This window comes from Phyllopteryx taeniolatus, chromosome 6, assembly GCF_024500385.1.
Source record: "Phyllopteryx taeniolatus isolate TA_2022b chromosome 6, UOR_Ptae_1.2, whole genome shotgun sequence".
NCBI classification, from domain to species: Eukaryota; Metazoa; Chordata; class Actinopteri; order Syngnathiformes; family Syngnathidae; genus Phyllopteryx; species Phyllopteryx taeniolatus.
This window is the reverse complement of record NC_084507.1, coordinates 31356365-31369915: the sequence shown is the minus strand read 5'-3', so window position 1 is coordinate 31369915 and position 13551 is coordinate 31356365. Positions and strand designations below refer to the sequence as shown.

Here is a 13551-nt window from a genome sequence, read left to right as displayed (position 1 = left end):
ACATTATTTTACATTAGAAAAACGTCACAAACAGTAGATACCGTACTTGAGTTATGATGATCTCGTCTCAATGAACTCAAATGTGCTGTTACTTATTGTGAAATGTGGGCCTGTTAAGTTGAACACAAACGCTATTATTCTTGTACACAAATGGCAACCGGTGGATAAACATGTTAAAAGTACCTTCTGCCACCTAGTGGAAGAGCAGTGAATTGTTCTGCCTGTGACTATATGTCGCTGGCATAGATAGATGAACAAAGATAGATAAATTGTAGTAGATATGCATCCAGCAATTTTCCGTGCCGCGGTCGTGCTGGCACCTATCCCGGCTGACTGCGGGCGAGAGGCGGGCACACCCCGAACTGGTCGCCAGCAATCGCAGGGCACATCGAAACAAACACACCTTTTGCACTCACATTCACACTTATGGGCAAGTTAAAAGTCTTCAATGAACCAACATTGCATGTTTTTCTGGGGATGTGGGAGGAAACCGGAGTACCCGGAGTAAAGCCATGCAGGCACGGGGAGAACCCGCAACCTCAGAACTGTGAGGCAGATGTGCTAACCGGTTGTCCACAGTGCCGCTTGCGGTGAATAATTTGGACTAATTAAGTGAGATTGAAAAACATCTTGTGGCACTATTCCTCACTGGAATCACTGTCTTGCATGCAGTATTCCTTTGGAAACTTCTGCATTTTAGTTGAGACTATCAGTTGGATCGTGGGTTTCACGTGTATTTGAATGTTATTGTTGTGTGGAGTCTGCCCACAACAAGGTACGTCAACCTGAAGGGCGCCGGTGGAAATTCAGCTACTGTGGGTCGCAGACGAAGAAGAAGAGGTGGAAAGCGGGTTCTTTGGCAGAAAGAGAAGAGGAAAGCACAGAGTCTAGAACTGAATGTGGGGACTTTGAATGTTGGGACTATGACAGGAAAATCTCAGGAGCTGGTTGACATGATGATTAGGAGAAAGGTTGATATATTGTGTGTCCAGGAGACCAGGTGGAAAAGCAGTAAGGCTAGAAGTTTAGGGGCAGGGTTTCAATTATTTGACCATGGTGTAGATGGGAAGAGAAATGGAATCGGGGTTATTTTAAAAGAAGAGTTGGCTAAGAATATCTTGGAGGTGAAAAGAGTATCAGATCGAGTGATGAGGCTGAAACTTGAAATTGAGGGTGTTATGTATAATGTGATTAGCGGCTATGCCCCACAGGTAGGATGCGACCTAGAGGTGAAAGAGACATTCTGGAAGGAGCTAGACGAAGTAGTTCTGAGCATCTCAGGCAGAGAGAGAGTCGTGATTGGTGCAGATTGTAATGGACATGTTGGTGAAGGAAACAGGGGTGATGAAGAAGTGATGGGTAAGTACGGCATCCAGGAAAGGAACTTGGAGGGACAGATGGTGGTAGACTTTGCAAAAAGGATGCAAATGGCTGTAGTGAACACTTTTTTCCAGAAGAGGCACGGACATAGGGTGACCTACAAGAGTGTAGGTAGAAGCACACAGGTGGATTACATCTTGTTCAGACGATGTCATCTGAAGAAGGTTACCGACTATAAGTTAGTGGACAGGATGCTGGTGTGTAAGATGACTCTGGTGGTGGGGAGGAAGATCAGGAAGACAAAGGCAGAGCAGAGAACCATGTGGAGGAAGCTGAGACAGGACGAGTGTTGTGCAGTTTTTCGGGAAGAGGTGAGACAGGCTCTCGGTGGACGGGAGGTGCTTCGAGAAGACTGGACCGCTGCAGCCAAGGTGATCAGAGAGGCAGGCAGGAGAGTACTTGGTGTATATTTTGGCAGGAAAGGAGAGAAGGAGACTTGGTGATGGAACCTCACAGTGCAGGAAATCATACAAGGAAAAAGGTTAGCTAAGAATAAGTGGGAGACCGAGAGGACCAAGGAGAGGCGAAAGGAATACATTGAGATGCGACATAGGGCAAAGGCCAAACAAGATATATGATGACATGTATGTCAGGTTGGACACTAAAAAAGGAGAAAAGGATCTATACAGGTTGGCCAAACAGAGAGATGGGATAGAGAGAGGAAGGATGTGCAGCAGGTTAGGGTGATTAAGGATAGAGATGGAAATATGTGGACCGGTGCCAGCAGTGTGCTAGCTAGATGGAAAGAATACTTTGAGGAGTTGATGAATGAGGAAAATGAGAGAGAGGGGACAGTACAAGAGGCAAGTGTGGTGGACCAGGAAGTGGCAATGATTAGTAAGGGGGGAGTTAGAAAGGCGTTCAAGAGGATGAAAAATGGAAAGGCAGTTGGTCCTGATGACATTCCTGTGGAGGTATGGAAGCATCTAGGAGAGGTGGCTGTGGAGTTTTTGACCAGCTTGTTCAATAGAATTCTAGCGCGTGAGAAGATGCCTGAGGAATGGAGGAAAAGTGTGCGTGTGCCCTCTTTTTAAGAACAAGGGTGATGTGCAGAGCTGTGGCAACTATAGAGGAATAAAGTGGATGAGCCACACAATGAAGTTATGGGAAAGAGTGGTGGAGGCTAGACTCAGGACAGAAGTGAGTATTTGTGAGCAGCAGTATGGTTTCATGTACCACAGATGCATTATTTGTCTTGAGGATGTTGATGGAAAAGTACAGAGAAGGTCAGAAGGAGCTACATTGTGTCTTTGTAGAGCTAGAGAAAGCCGATGACAAGAGTATCCAGGGAGGAACTGTGGTACTGCATGCGAAAGGTCTGGAGTGGCAGAGAAGTATGTTAGAATAATACAGGACATGTACGAGGGCAGCAGAACAGCGGTGAGGTGTGACAGACGGATTAAAGGTGGAGGTGGGACTGCATCAGGGATCAGCCCTGAGCCCCTACTTGTTTGCAGTGGTGATGGATAGGCAGACAGATGAAGTTAGAATGGAATCCCTGTGGACCATGACCTTTGCAGATGACATTGTGATCTGCAGTGAAAGCAGGGAGCAGGTGGAGGAACAGTTAGAAAGATGGAGGGATGCAGTGGAAGGCAGAGGAATGAAGATTAGCCGAAGTAAGACAGAATATATGTGCATGAATGAGAGGGGTGGAGGGGAAAGAGTGAGGCTACAGGGAGAAGAGATAGCAAGGGTGAAGGACTTGGAATACTTGGGGTCAACCGTCCAGAGCAATGGGGAGTGTGGTCAGGAAGTGAAGAAACGGGGAAATATAAATGTACAAATGAATACATAAATAAATAAATACATAAAATTGGGGGGGGGGGGGGGGGGGGGGGGGGTCAGCGAATAGTATTATGTTCTCTGTACGGAACCGCAAGTCCGCAGGGTCTACTGTATAAAGTATTTATTGTACGTGAATTTTATTTGTTACCTTCACTTCTTCACAGTGAGGGTTCACCCTTCATGAGTCCAGTGTGCACATGCGCAGTAAGAACATGGACTATTCCATCGCATGAGCTGGGGGGGGGGGGGGGGGGCACTTGAAACTATCATGAAATATTACGCATTTTGATGTGTTTTAAGTGCGCGAATGAATACTAAAACAATAACTATGCTTTTAAATGGAGGAAAACTTTATTAACCTGATTTTGGGCCGTTTGTAGATCCAGTCAATTCGCCAAATGGAAAAGCCGCCCCTCCGAGGCAAAACAGAGGAGGATGCGCGGGATATTTCCAAACACTACGCCGCCATTGTTACGCGTCAAACGTTTCAAACAGTCTTTGAAAACAAAAGCGTCTTGTGGGCTTACAGCTAGCTAGCTAGCCGTTTCCTTTGAAGAAGAAGAAATACATGACATGGAGGAAACCTATCGATATTTGGTGAGTTAACGTTTATATTTTTCCCCCAACTTTCGTGTGCGCTCAAGCTTGAGGAAAGAGACAAATGTCCAATAGTTAGCTTTGTGTGTAGCCGATCCGCCGTTGACTGGCTGTCCAATGTGGCCCCTCGACGAGACACACAACTAATCGAGCATTTTGAGTGGTTTCCGTGTTTCGCCTGACCAGCATAGCGCTAATGGTGACCTAAAAACGGGTACAGGATGCGAGTTTTAATCACGATTTGGACGGTACCAGAAATTAGAGTTAACAAACACCCCTCGAAATCTTCTAGGCGAACAAGGTCATTGACAATGCTGGTCTCGTGTAAATCAATCAGTCTTTGAAATATTACATACATATCTACAATAGTAAAAAAAAAAATATGTCTACCTGTCCGTCGACAGAGGAGACCAAAGAGGAAGCTCCGATTTTTGTCTAACAGGCAGAAGTAAGTTGGGTTGTTTACACAATTTACACATTTTTCATGCTTTGAAAGCTAATGTGCTAAATCTGCTAATGTTTCCAGTGCACCTAACGAAGAATGGCGACGCAAGCTATCAATGGGAGACGCCGACAGGATGTGTGATGACTTGGGTAAGTGTTCTCAGGTTATTATTTTCATCTTATGTTAGTTGTGTGCCATACTACAATATTTGCTATCAATCTGTTAGTATGCATTAAAGTGGCCCGGGGCCAGTATGCCACTTTGTCGGGGTGCTACGTATCTTCCAGACGCAGGCCCGACCAGGCCGTTCCAAAGTTCATAAATAAATATGATGAAATCAACACATTCGTACAGGTTGCGCATAAATAGGGTATTTTTGCTAGATGTTATGAATGTGGACAAAAGTTAAGATTTGCACATCTGTAACGTTTGTTGACGATGTCGTCAGTCGCATTCATCCTGAAATTCAAAATTCATCCTGATGGTTATGCACGTTTGATCTGCAACTACACGAAACATTTGCTTGAGGTTATTACTGCCGAAGGGTCCAGGGTCAAGAACTTATTCAATCCAAAGCGTTACTTACTTTGTCCTCCATGTTCAATGTTTACGTGTTATTCGCTATAAAAAATATGAAAACATTCTTGTTTGTGTGTTATTAGTTTAAGGAGACAGTTTATTCTTGTGATTTAGATGAAGATCGGACTACCGTATTTTCACGACCATGAGGCGCACTTAAGTCTTAAGTTTTCTCCAAAATGGACGGGGCGCCTTGTGATGTGCACATAGTTCCAAAATCTGTAAATGTTGTTGTGTGACTTTGATGGGCGGCGCCCCGCTTGACTGACTGGGAGCATTTCCTGCCGACACGCTGCTTATATAGAGGAAAGGCGGACGTGACTGACGACAGCACGCGGACGTTAAAATGGGGAAGGGTGCGTGTGAACGAGGACGCTAAAGGCACGCCCACAGTAGGCACATAGCGCCGGTATGTGCATTGTGCAAAAAACTACATCGGTTCGGCTGAGGACCCCCGGAAATGGCACCTACGAAGAGACGCGCTTACGAAGCACAGTTGTTCATTTCGGATACAGAAGACGAGGACTTTGATGGATTTGTGGATGAGGATTGATAAAAAAAAAAATAAATGTGTGTACATTGTTAAATACTTCAATAAAGTACACCCGAACTCAGTTTTGCTCCCGGTGCCTTTTTAAAAACATACGCTAGCATGAATGCTAGCATATGTTTTAGCGTGCATGCATGCTACTGTATGTTTTAAGCTAGCGTATGTTTTACCATGCCTGCGCCCAATAATGGGGTGCGCCTTATGGTCATGAAAATCCTTACATTTGATGACCAATTTATGCTGAAATTTGAGAAATTCCACAGGGTTCATCTACTTTTTCCTCAAGTGTACGAATCGGATATCTGCCAATGAGAGTCCGCAGATATACGTCCCCCGTCAATGCCAGCTTGACTTCATGAACATACACTTGATTGGTGACGTGTACGCGATGTATAATACGCCGCAGCATCTGCTCAAACCACACAAATAAGCACATTACAAATCATCCACTTAAGTGTCTCGCATCGACGTTGCTGTTATCGACCTTTCCATCAATCTGCCAAACACAATTTTCAGATTTGTATTTTCTTACTTTCTTTCTTATTGTCCCTGCACGGACTTTCATTCGTTCTTTATCTTCCCCCCCCCCCCCCCCCCCCCCCCCCCCCCCCCCCCCCCCCCCCCCCCCCCCCCCCCCCCCCCCCCCCCCCCCCCCCCCCCCCCTGCACAGACTTTCATTCTGATAGACCCTCATCTCTTCGACTCTCTGAATCGGATCCGGATCTGACGCCAGAACCTGCAGCGGTACTTATTATACATAACACGCATCGGGGCGGCAGTAGCTCATCTGTAAGGAATTGAACTTGGAGTATTAATAGGCCGATTATCGGGGTTGATGATTTGGCATTTTGACACACGGCCTTTTTTTTTTTTTTTACTCCCGACAGCCGATAATTTAATACTGGGTTTTTTGAGCTCTGATACAGCCGCGGCGAGCCCTCTTGTCTGTGACTTCTCTCCCCAGTATTGGTCCGCTCAGAGCAGCAGCTGATTGGCTACCTGTGCACAGCCACTGCACGGGTAAAAGCCAATCGGCACGCAGTAAAAGCCGTGCAATGCGTGCCCAATGCTCTCAGTCTCACCCACGGGACAGAGAAGAGAAAGCTTTACCAAATGGAGACGGTCCAGGGAGCAAGTATGTTTCAAAGGTAAGTTAAGGCAGCACACTCGACACAAATTGTAGTAAATCCGAGTCTTCTACGACGCACAACGTTACTGTGATTTCAATGCGCTGTCTAAATGAAGCGGCCAGTGCCTTGCCTTCAGCTAACCCCCGCTAGTAGACAACGTGGTGAGGTTAGCGCACAGGCTAACACCCAGCTAGCTGCTAATTTGCCACGTCAACCGTATGAGGTTTGACCACGGGAAACATGATTGCTAATAATCTTCATAGGGAAATAGTCAATGATACAAGAAAGGGTTTGTGTGTGCGCGAGAGAGTTGAAGAGTCAAATTCAAGGTCGTTTTATTGCGGGGAAGCATGTTGAAGGGATGGCTAGAGAATTGCGCGCGACGTGTTAAACTGTCGGCAAATAATGGCTGTTTAACTGTTTCTGCTGCTCCAGGCGGCTACGTATGAACACGCGAGAATGAGCGCAAAGGCCACGGAGAGAACGCGCTCCTTCCGCGGCCGCGTGGATGAGACGCTCGGCTCTGCTGGCACGTCGCTCTGGTGAGCCGCCGTGAGGATGAGCTGCGAGGAGCCAAGTCGTCGACGAGTGGAAAGGGGGCGCAGCGCACTCCAACTTGAACTCTCGTTTACTTACTTCACAGAACTTTTTATTTGAATTTGCAGTTAACTTTGTAAGACCCTGGAAACTACCTGCACTTTTTGTTTTTGAACTTTAAATGAAAATATTATTATTATGTACAACATTTAAATCATTGTAATTTTGGGAAACTATTTACTATCGAAAAACATTAGGGCGCTATTTATCTGTGAGTTTTGATTTGCTGCTGGGCCTGGAAATTTTAAAACAAAGATGCCTATTTTTTTAAGATATAAAAAAAAAAAACAACGTTGCAAATTTGAAAAGCTGTTAAATAAACGTGCTTAAAGGTGTTTAAACGAAGTCAAGTGTTGGGAGTTTTTTTTATTATTGCACATTTTGCCGCCAATAGTTTTATTTTTACCACAAAACGAATATCGGCTCCAATTAATTGATTATTGACCTCCTTGACAACTAATAATCGATAACGGTATCAGCCCTGGAAAAACAACAAAACAAAAACATCTCGGTCTATCACCACTTTGAAGTCACGGATTTGCGTGATTTTGGTGCAGATTTAAAAAAAAAAAAAAAAAAAAAAGTCAAAATGGCAACTCGTTGTTGGGGAGATGCTAGTCTGGTTGCTAGCAACTATAGAGGTCCCCCACTCAATTATTTCCATTTCATTTGTCGGGTATAGTTGTTGTTATTTTTTTTATCGATTGTATCCAAGCAAGTCCCCGCTGACGTGCGCCGAGAGGCGCTGGTGTACGAAAGCACAGTTAAGTGTTTGCACTTAGCAATTTGGTTGTTATACTTGCTGACTTTTTCCCAAAGAAACAACCAGTGAGTTTAATTCCCGCTAAGAGAAAAGACAACATGAGCGGAATCATTCTCACATTGTTGTACATACACAACCGCTCAAAGGTTGTTGTTTTTTTCAGCGTTTTAAAATTTCAATTGATGCAGTTTCCCCATTCTAGTCTGAAATTAAAAGCACAGAACAAAAAAAACTATTCAAGTTACAAAAGAAATGATGGAATCAATTTCCAAACAAAAATGTATTCTAAACCTTTGACTCATTAAAGTCGCCACTTTGGGCAGGTATAACAACTGAACGCACTTGTGGCATTATCTCAGAAATGGAACTCAAATATTCTTCAGAAAGTTGCTTTCACTCTTTTTAAAATGAAATCTGACTGTTGTGGGGGGAGGGGGGGGGGGGGGGGGGGGACTTCATTTCCGGCCATCTTGCCCAGCCTTACCTTAAACGAAACAAAACCTGTTTTCTTTTATGTTGCTGTAGCCTTTTGAAGAAGATCCGTTGCGCCGCGCGACACGCACGCCAAGCTGCGCACCCCGCGTCGGTAAGAGACGCGCACGCCTCTGAAGCGTGCTGAGCATTTAGTTTCAACATTGGAACGTTCCTTTCAAAGGGCCAGTGAGGACGTCGAGCCCGCGAGAGGAGAGCGCAGCTGGCAATTCTGCGCGGGCAGACGCTAACGACGAAGGCAAAATGCTGTCGCCGATCGTCTTTGACTCCGAAGAAGAAAAAAACGTGTCCGCGATTAAACCGTCATCTGACAAGTAAGAATTGATTGTTGTGCTTCTGCTTGCAATATTGCGAAGGCTGCACGTTTTGGTTTTTTTCTAGACTTGATGACGTGGAGTCTCCCCCGAGAAAGTTCGTCATCAGCGGCGGCAAGAACGGGTTGCGGGCACAACCGTACGTCCTAAAGTTTCTTTCATTATAAAGCGCTGTGTACACGGCAAGATATGGCGCAATTATTTTATGATCATGAATTGTTCCCTTTCCAGTCATGAGAAAAGTCCCGCGGCCAGTGACAAGACTCTCCAAATGCAAGCGTTGAGGTTGGTCATCAGCGACCGTTGCGCTCGCTTTTTTTCCCACTTCATTTGAGGAATAATAAGGTCGCTGTTTCAAATGCTTCTATTTGTTGTTGTCGTCAGCAAGTCGGCGCAGCAGCCGAGTGCGCCCGCTCCCGAGAAGGACTGTGAGGACGTTCACAGGGAGTCCACGGTGGAGAGCTCGCCTCCCCCCGTCAACAAAGACATCTGGACCTTCCTGAAGAAGGCTCGAGACGCCGGGCGGTCCAAAGCCAAACCGTGAGTTGAGCTGACATTTTTCCATAAGAAAATAATGGGATTTGTTACATATTACGCAAAAGCAAATAATAAGACCTTCCGTGTTTGTTTTTTCAATTTCAGGAAGACCCTGACGCCCTCACCCCCTCCCGAATTGGAGGACGATTTCCTGATTCTGGACGACGATGTGCCTTTTCGCTTTTCCATCCCCACTAAACCCAAAAGTAAGCAAGAAAGGAGCAAAAAGTCCAGCGGTGACAAAGGCAGCTCGCCGGACGGAGGCTCCGAGGACAACGGGCCGGAGACGCATCCGCCCGGCCGCAAGTCAGCCGAAGAGCAGACGGCCCGCAAAAAACCCCAAAAGAACGAGCCGGCGCATCGTGACGCCCCCCCCAAAAAGAATCGACAGCGTCCGCGTGAGGCGACCGCCGACCGGAAAGTCGGACGTTCTCCCGGGGTGCCGAAGTCTTCCAAAGCCGGCAGAGACGATCCCAAGAGCGGCAGGCCGGATGCAAAAGCCAAAAGAAGGAAGGCGCGGCGTCACGAGCGTGCCGATGCCGACGCGGGTGAGTTTCATCTTCTCGTTATGTCCGATCGGATACAAACTGCAACGCGGGAAAGGTCACAGCTGAATGTCAGAAGGACCTGCGCGACTAAAATCACGCAGAGGCAAACTTTTACTAGTCAGCCTCAAAGAGGTTCTGGAGAAATTGCCTGAAAGTGGCCCCGGATGTGCAGCCAGCCTCGCCCATTATATGCCTGCGTGGAGAAATTTGATGTCACTACTTAGTCATGTGAAATACACTTTGCAAATGAATTCATGTTTTAAAAAAAGATGACAAATGTATCTTTCATCCCACAGATTTTGACTTTGGGAAACTCGACCCTGCGCAGGATTCGGCGGCCGGTCGAACATTTGAACAAAACCATCAGTCTGCTCCTAGCGAGAGTTCCCCCGAAGCACATCAGGTGCTGGGCAAGAGGAAAAGAAACCCGCCCGGGGAGTGGTGGCTGAGCTGCCTTCGGAACGCGGAGCAGCCTGAGCCCGGAGACGCGGCGTCGAGAAGCCCAAAGTCGAGGCCCAAAAAGGACGGCGAAAGGGCCCAGGGGGGAAAGTTGAAAAAGAAAAAGAAAAAGAAAGGAGCGCTGAAGAACACGACCACCACAGATGGAGCGGAAGAAATGAAAGAGCAGGAGCAGGACTCTGCTCCTCTGCTCTTCAGTCCTCCGGAATTCACCCGACGAGACCGGAGCCGCAAATCGGGTACAACACACGCAGCCAAAAACCGCTGATGTCCACCCGTCCGGCAACCGATCACAGGGCGACCACCAATTTAGTCTTCAAAGAACCTAACGTGCAGGTTTTTGGAGCGTGCGAGGATACCCGCCAAAAAAAAAAAAAAAAAAGGAGCAAGCCCCGGGAGAACACGCAAACTCGAACCCAGATCTCCCGACTGTCGGCGGACATTTGAAACCCTTGCACCACTGTGCCGTCTGCCTCTCACATTTATTTTTAAAGGCCGTATTTATTTGACAAAAGAATCACATCGAGGTTTTTCCAATAGCTGTCGAGTCGACCCTGCACGGCGTGACATGACGAGAAAACATCGACGCATCGATTCGAACACAAAATACGCACAGCTGATCAACTCTGCAGTCGAGTCTTGTTCAACCAAGGCTGTGCCGCTGGAGTGGATTTGGGGTTGTTTGTTTTGACCCACTCAAATGCCAACATGTTTGTCTTACAGAGGGTCAAGCGTTCCCGCAAGTTTCAAGAAAGAAAAAAGTGTCCCGCGAGCCCACCCCGCCGAGTCCCACGGCGTCTTTCGAGCAGCCGGCGGAGAAACGACGAACCAGACCGCCCGGCGAGTGGTGGAAAGCCGCCGGCGCGCCGAAGGACGCCGAGGCGGAGTCCCGTCGGCTTCTCGACCCGGCTCGCGAAAGGGCCGGCCTGGGCGAGGGAGCAAAAGACCCCCGAAGCAGAACTCCGCCAGGATCAGACGGAGGTGCCGTCGGACGTCCGCCGCGGGTGCCCAAAAGTCTCAAGTCCTCTGTGGACCGTTTCACCGGCCGGACCTTACCCGGCAACGGAGACGCCGCCGGAAGTGATGACGTCGCGGTGCGGGTCTACACTCCCGACAACCACGGCGGAACCTTCAGCGCGGACGGAGGTCGAGCCGGCCCGGACGGCGTCTGCCCTTCGCAGGACATGTCAGGAAAACACGGCGCTTCCGATCACTCGTGCCATGTGTTTCTCATTTCTTCATGGTTTTGTCTTTTTTGGGTGCGGGGGAGCAGATTTCATAGCGGGCCGGTGTGCATGATCGATCTGGAACCGTACGACGACGCCGGTCAGTTTCAGCCACCTTTCGAACCAAATGTGTTTTTGCATGTGCCTTCATGGGCAAAATGTCCGAGGGCTTCCCCGGGCCACAGTTGCCAAAAGTCTCAGCGAGGCTGCTTAAGCGGGGAAATGAAGATTGAATCCAATCAAGAAAGCGCAGGGAGACGCCGCCCTCACTTGTCGTCCCGCTCGCTCGATGCTGAATCATCATCATTATCTAGTTCCTTCCCCGAGTTGAAGGACTTTTACCACAATCGTAGGCATCGGCAAAGTGCTTCGATGCAGGCTCTTTGAATTTTCTGGACTTTTTACTATTTTGATCCGGAATGAGCCATTTCGACTTGAATTCACTCAGTGAGAAATGAATCAGGCGTCATAATATCCGAACTCTATATCCTTCGTAAGGACAAATCTTGTCCTGTATTGGACATCTGTGTATAGAGCTGGGGGGGGGGGGGGGTGCCACCATTTTTGTCGACGCGCCAACACGCTCTCGTGATATTCAACGAGCGACTCGTCCTCGTCCTCGTTCCAGACCTCCCGTCGACCAGACAGCCTTCGGCCGAGCTGTCCGTCAGCGACCTGTGCGCTCCGCCCCTCAAGCCGTTCTCCCTGCGGGCCAAGGACGAGGCCGACCTGACCGAGTGGCTCCGCTATCTGTTCCCCACCACCCTGAAAGGAAAGAAGAACCAGAGTAAGAGCACAAACTTTTTCTTTGTCCACTTTCCAAGCGACAGGTGGTCTAAATTTGCCCCGATTGTTGGTACCGATTTGTGTGCCTACCGGCTTCATTCATTCACTGCCCAACCGGCTGACGTCGATCAGAGCATAACTTCTCGGGTTTAGGGTTTTCTTAATTGCTGAGCAGTTTTGGCAATTGTCCCCTGCAGATTTGGCCAACGTCTCCCCCGACCACTTTGACTGGTACTTCCACAAAGGCCGAGCCGTGGGCGTCGCGGAGGATCTGCGTTGTGCGTCCTTCTCCCAAGGGAAAATGCTGCTCGGCTCCTTCATGAAGAAACCTCTGTGGGTCGACCACAGCGCCACCACGGTCAGATTTGGTTTTTCTCCAAATAGCTAAAAAAACAACAACAAAAGCGGTCACCCTATTGTTTCTTTCCCCCCCCCCCTGAAGGTTTTTTTCCTGCTAACAAGCTCCGTCGGTGTCATCGTAGACAACATGGAGTCGTGTGTGCACGCGGGCAATTCCTTCATGGTGCCGTGCGGTAAGAACAGCCACTTGAGTTCCACTCTTACTGATTTGAGCTCTTCACTCCAGTTGATTTGTTTGAAATCACTGAGGGAGGTGAGTGGGCCGTACAAATGTGTTACATATTCGTGTTTGGACTCGTGCCGCCAATTCTTGATCAACTTCGACCTTGATTGAAGACTCGCGACGACGTGTAGGAGAGCACGACGAGATGTTATTTCTTGAAAGGGGAATGGGCCGTTTTCGTACTTGGCTGCGAGTTCTTTCGGGTCTTTGGCGGCTTTTAGAACAGTCCCGCTCACTCTCGAATGGCTCAAATCCCACATTTGGTTTTAAGGCCACATGGGCCAGCCCCACTCTGTCGACGCGTTCCTCATTCGCTCGTCTCTTCGCGCCGCTCGCAAACAGGCCACGCCTACAGCATCCAGAACCTGACGGCGCAGCCCGCCGTCCTCTGCTTCAACAGGATTCTCACCGAGAGCCCCGACTGAAGCGTCGACCCGCGCGGCCGACCTCGCCGTCGCTGCCGACGCCTCGTCTTGTCAGTGCGATCGCCGGACGCCTTTCGTGTGTGTATTTTATTTCACAGCATGGATTGACTTAGAAAATGATTGTGTGCAAATAAACTTACAATATTGTTGATTTTGGAGTCATTTCCTTGTATCTGTAAACGGGGGTAAATCCCTCCGATTCAGCTTTGAAGCTTTTCTTATTATTTATTAGATATTAGATATTTCAAACAGACGTCCTAATTCTATTAGTAGTTCACCTCAAATCATTCCAAAAGATTGTGACCAAAACAATGTCTGAAATTAATGGATTTCATAATGCAACATGGAAACA

The 13551-nt window shown here is 48.0% G+C and overlaps 1 protein-coding gene across 6 annotated transcripts; it reads left to right on the top strand.

The window, feature by feature from the left end:
* Positions 1-3497: 3497 nt before the first annotated feature.
* Positions 3498-13350, top strand: LOC133480216 (serine/arginine repetitive matrix protein 1-like). 6 transcript variants are annotated; one of them, XM_061778015.1, is made up of 16 exons: positions 3514-3765; positions 4292-4359; positions 6010-6083; positions 8355-8415; positions 8485-8635; positions 8703-8774; positions 8867-8920; positions 9020-9175; positions 9278-9720; positions 10017-10418; positions 10903-11365; positions 11453-11505; positions 12034-12192; positions 12389-12549; positions 12634-12724; positions 13117-13350. In XM_061778015.1, the coding sequence occupies exons 1-16, from the start codon at positions 3737-3739 to the stop codon at positions 13197-13199; spliced, it is 2520 nt and encodes an 839-aa protein (XP_061633999.1). In that variant the 5' UTR covers positions 3514-3736; the 3' UTR covers positions 13200-13350. The 6 variants fall into 6 exon arrangements, with proteins under 6 accessions (XP_061634003.1, XP_061634002.1, XP_061633997.1 ...); XM_061778013.1 differs by having other exon boundaries at positions 3511-3765; positions 10903-11505; XM_061778014.1 differs by lacking the exon at positions 3514-3765 and adding an exon at positions 3860-4213 and having other exon boundaries at positions 10903-11505.
* The last annotated feature ends 201 nt before the right edge of the window (positions 13351-13551 follow it).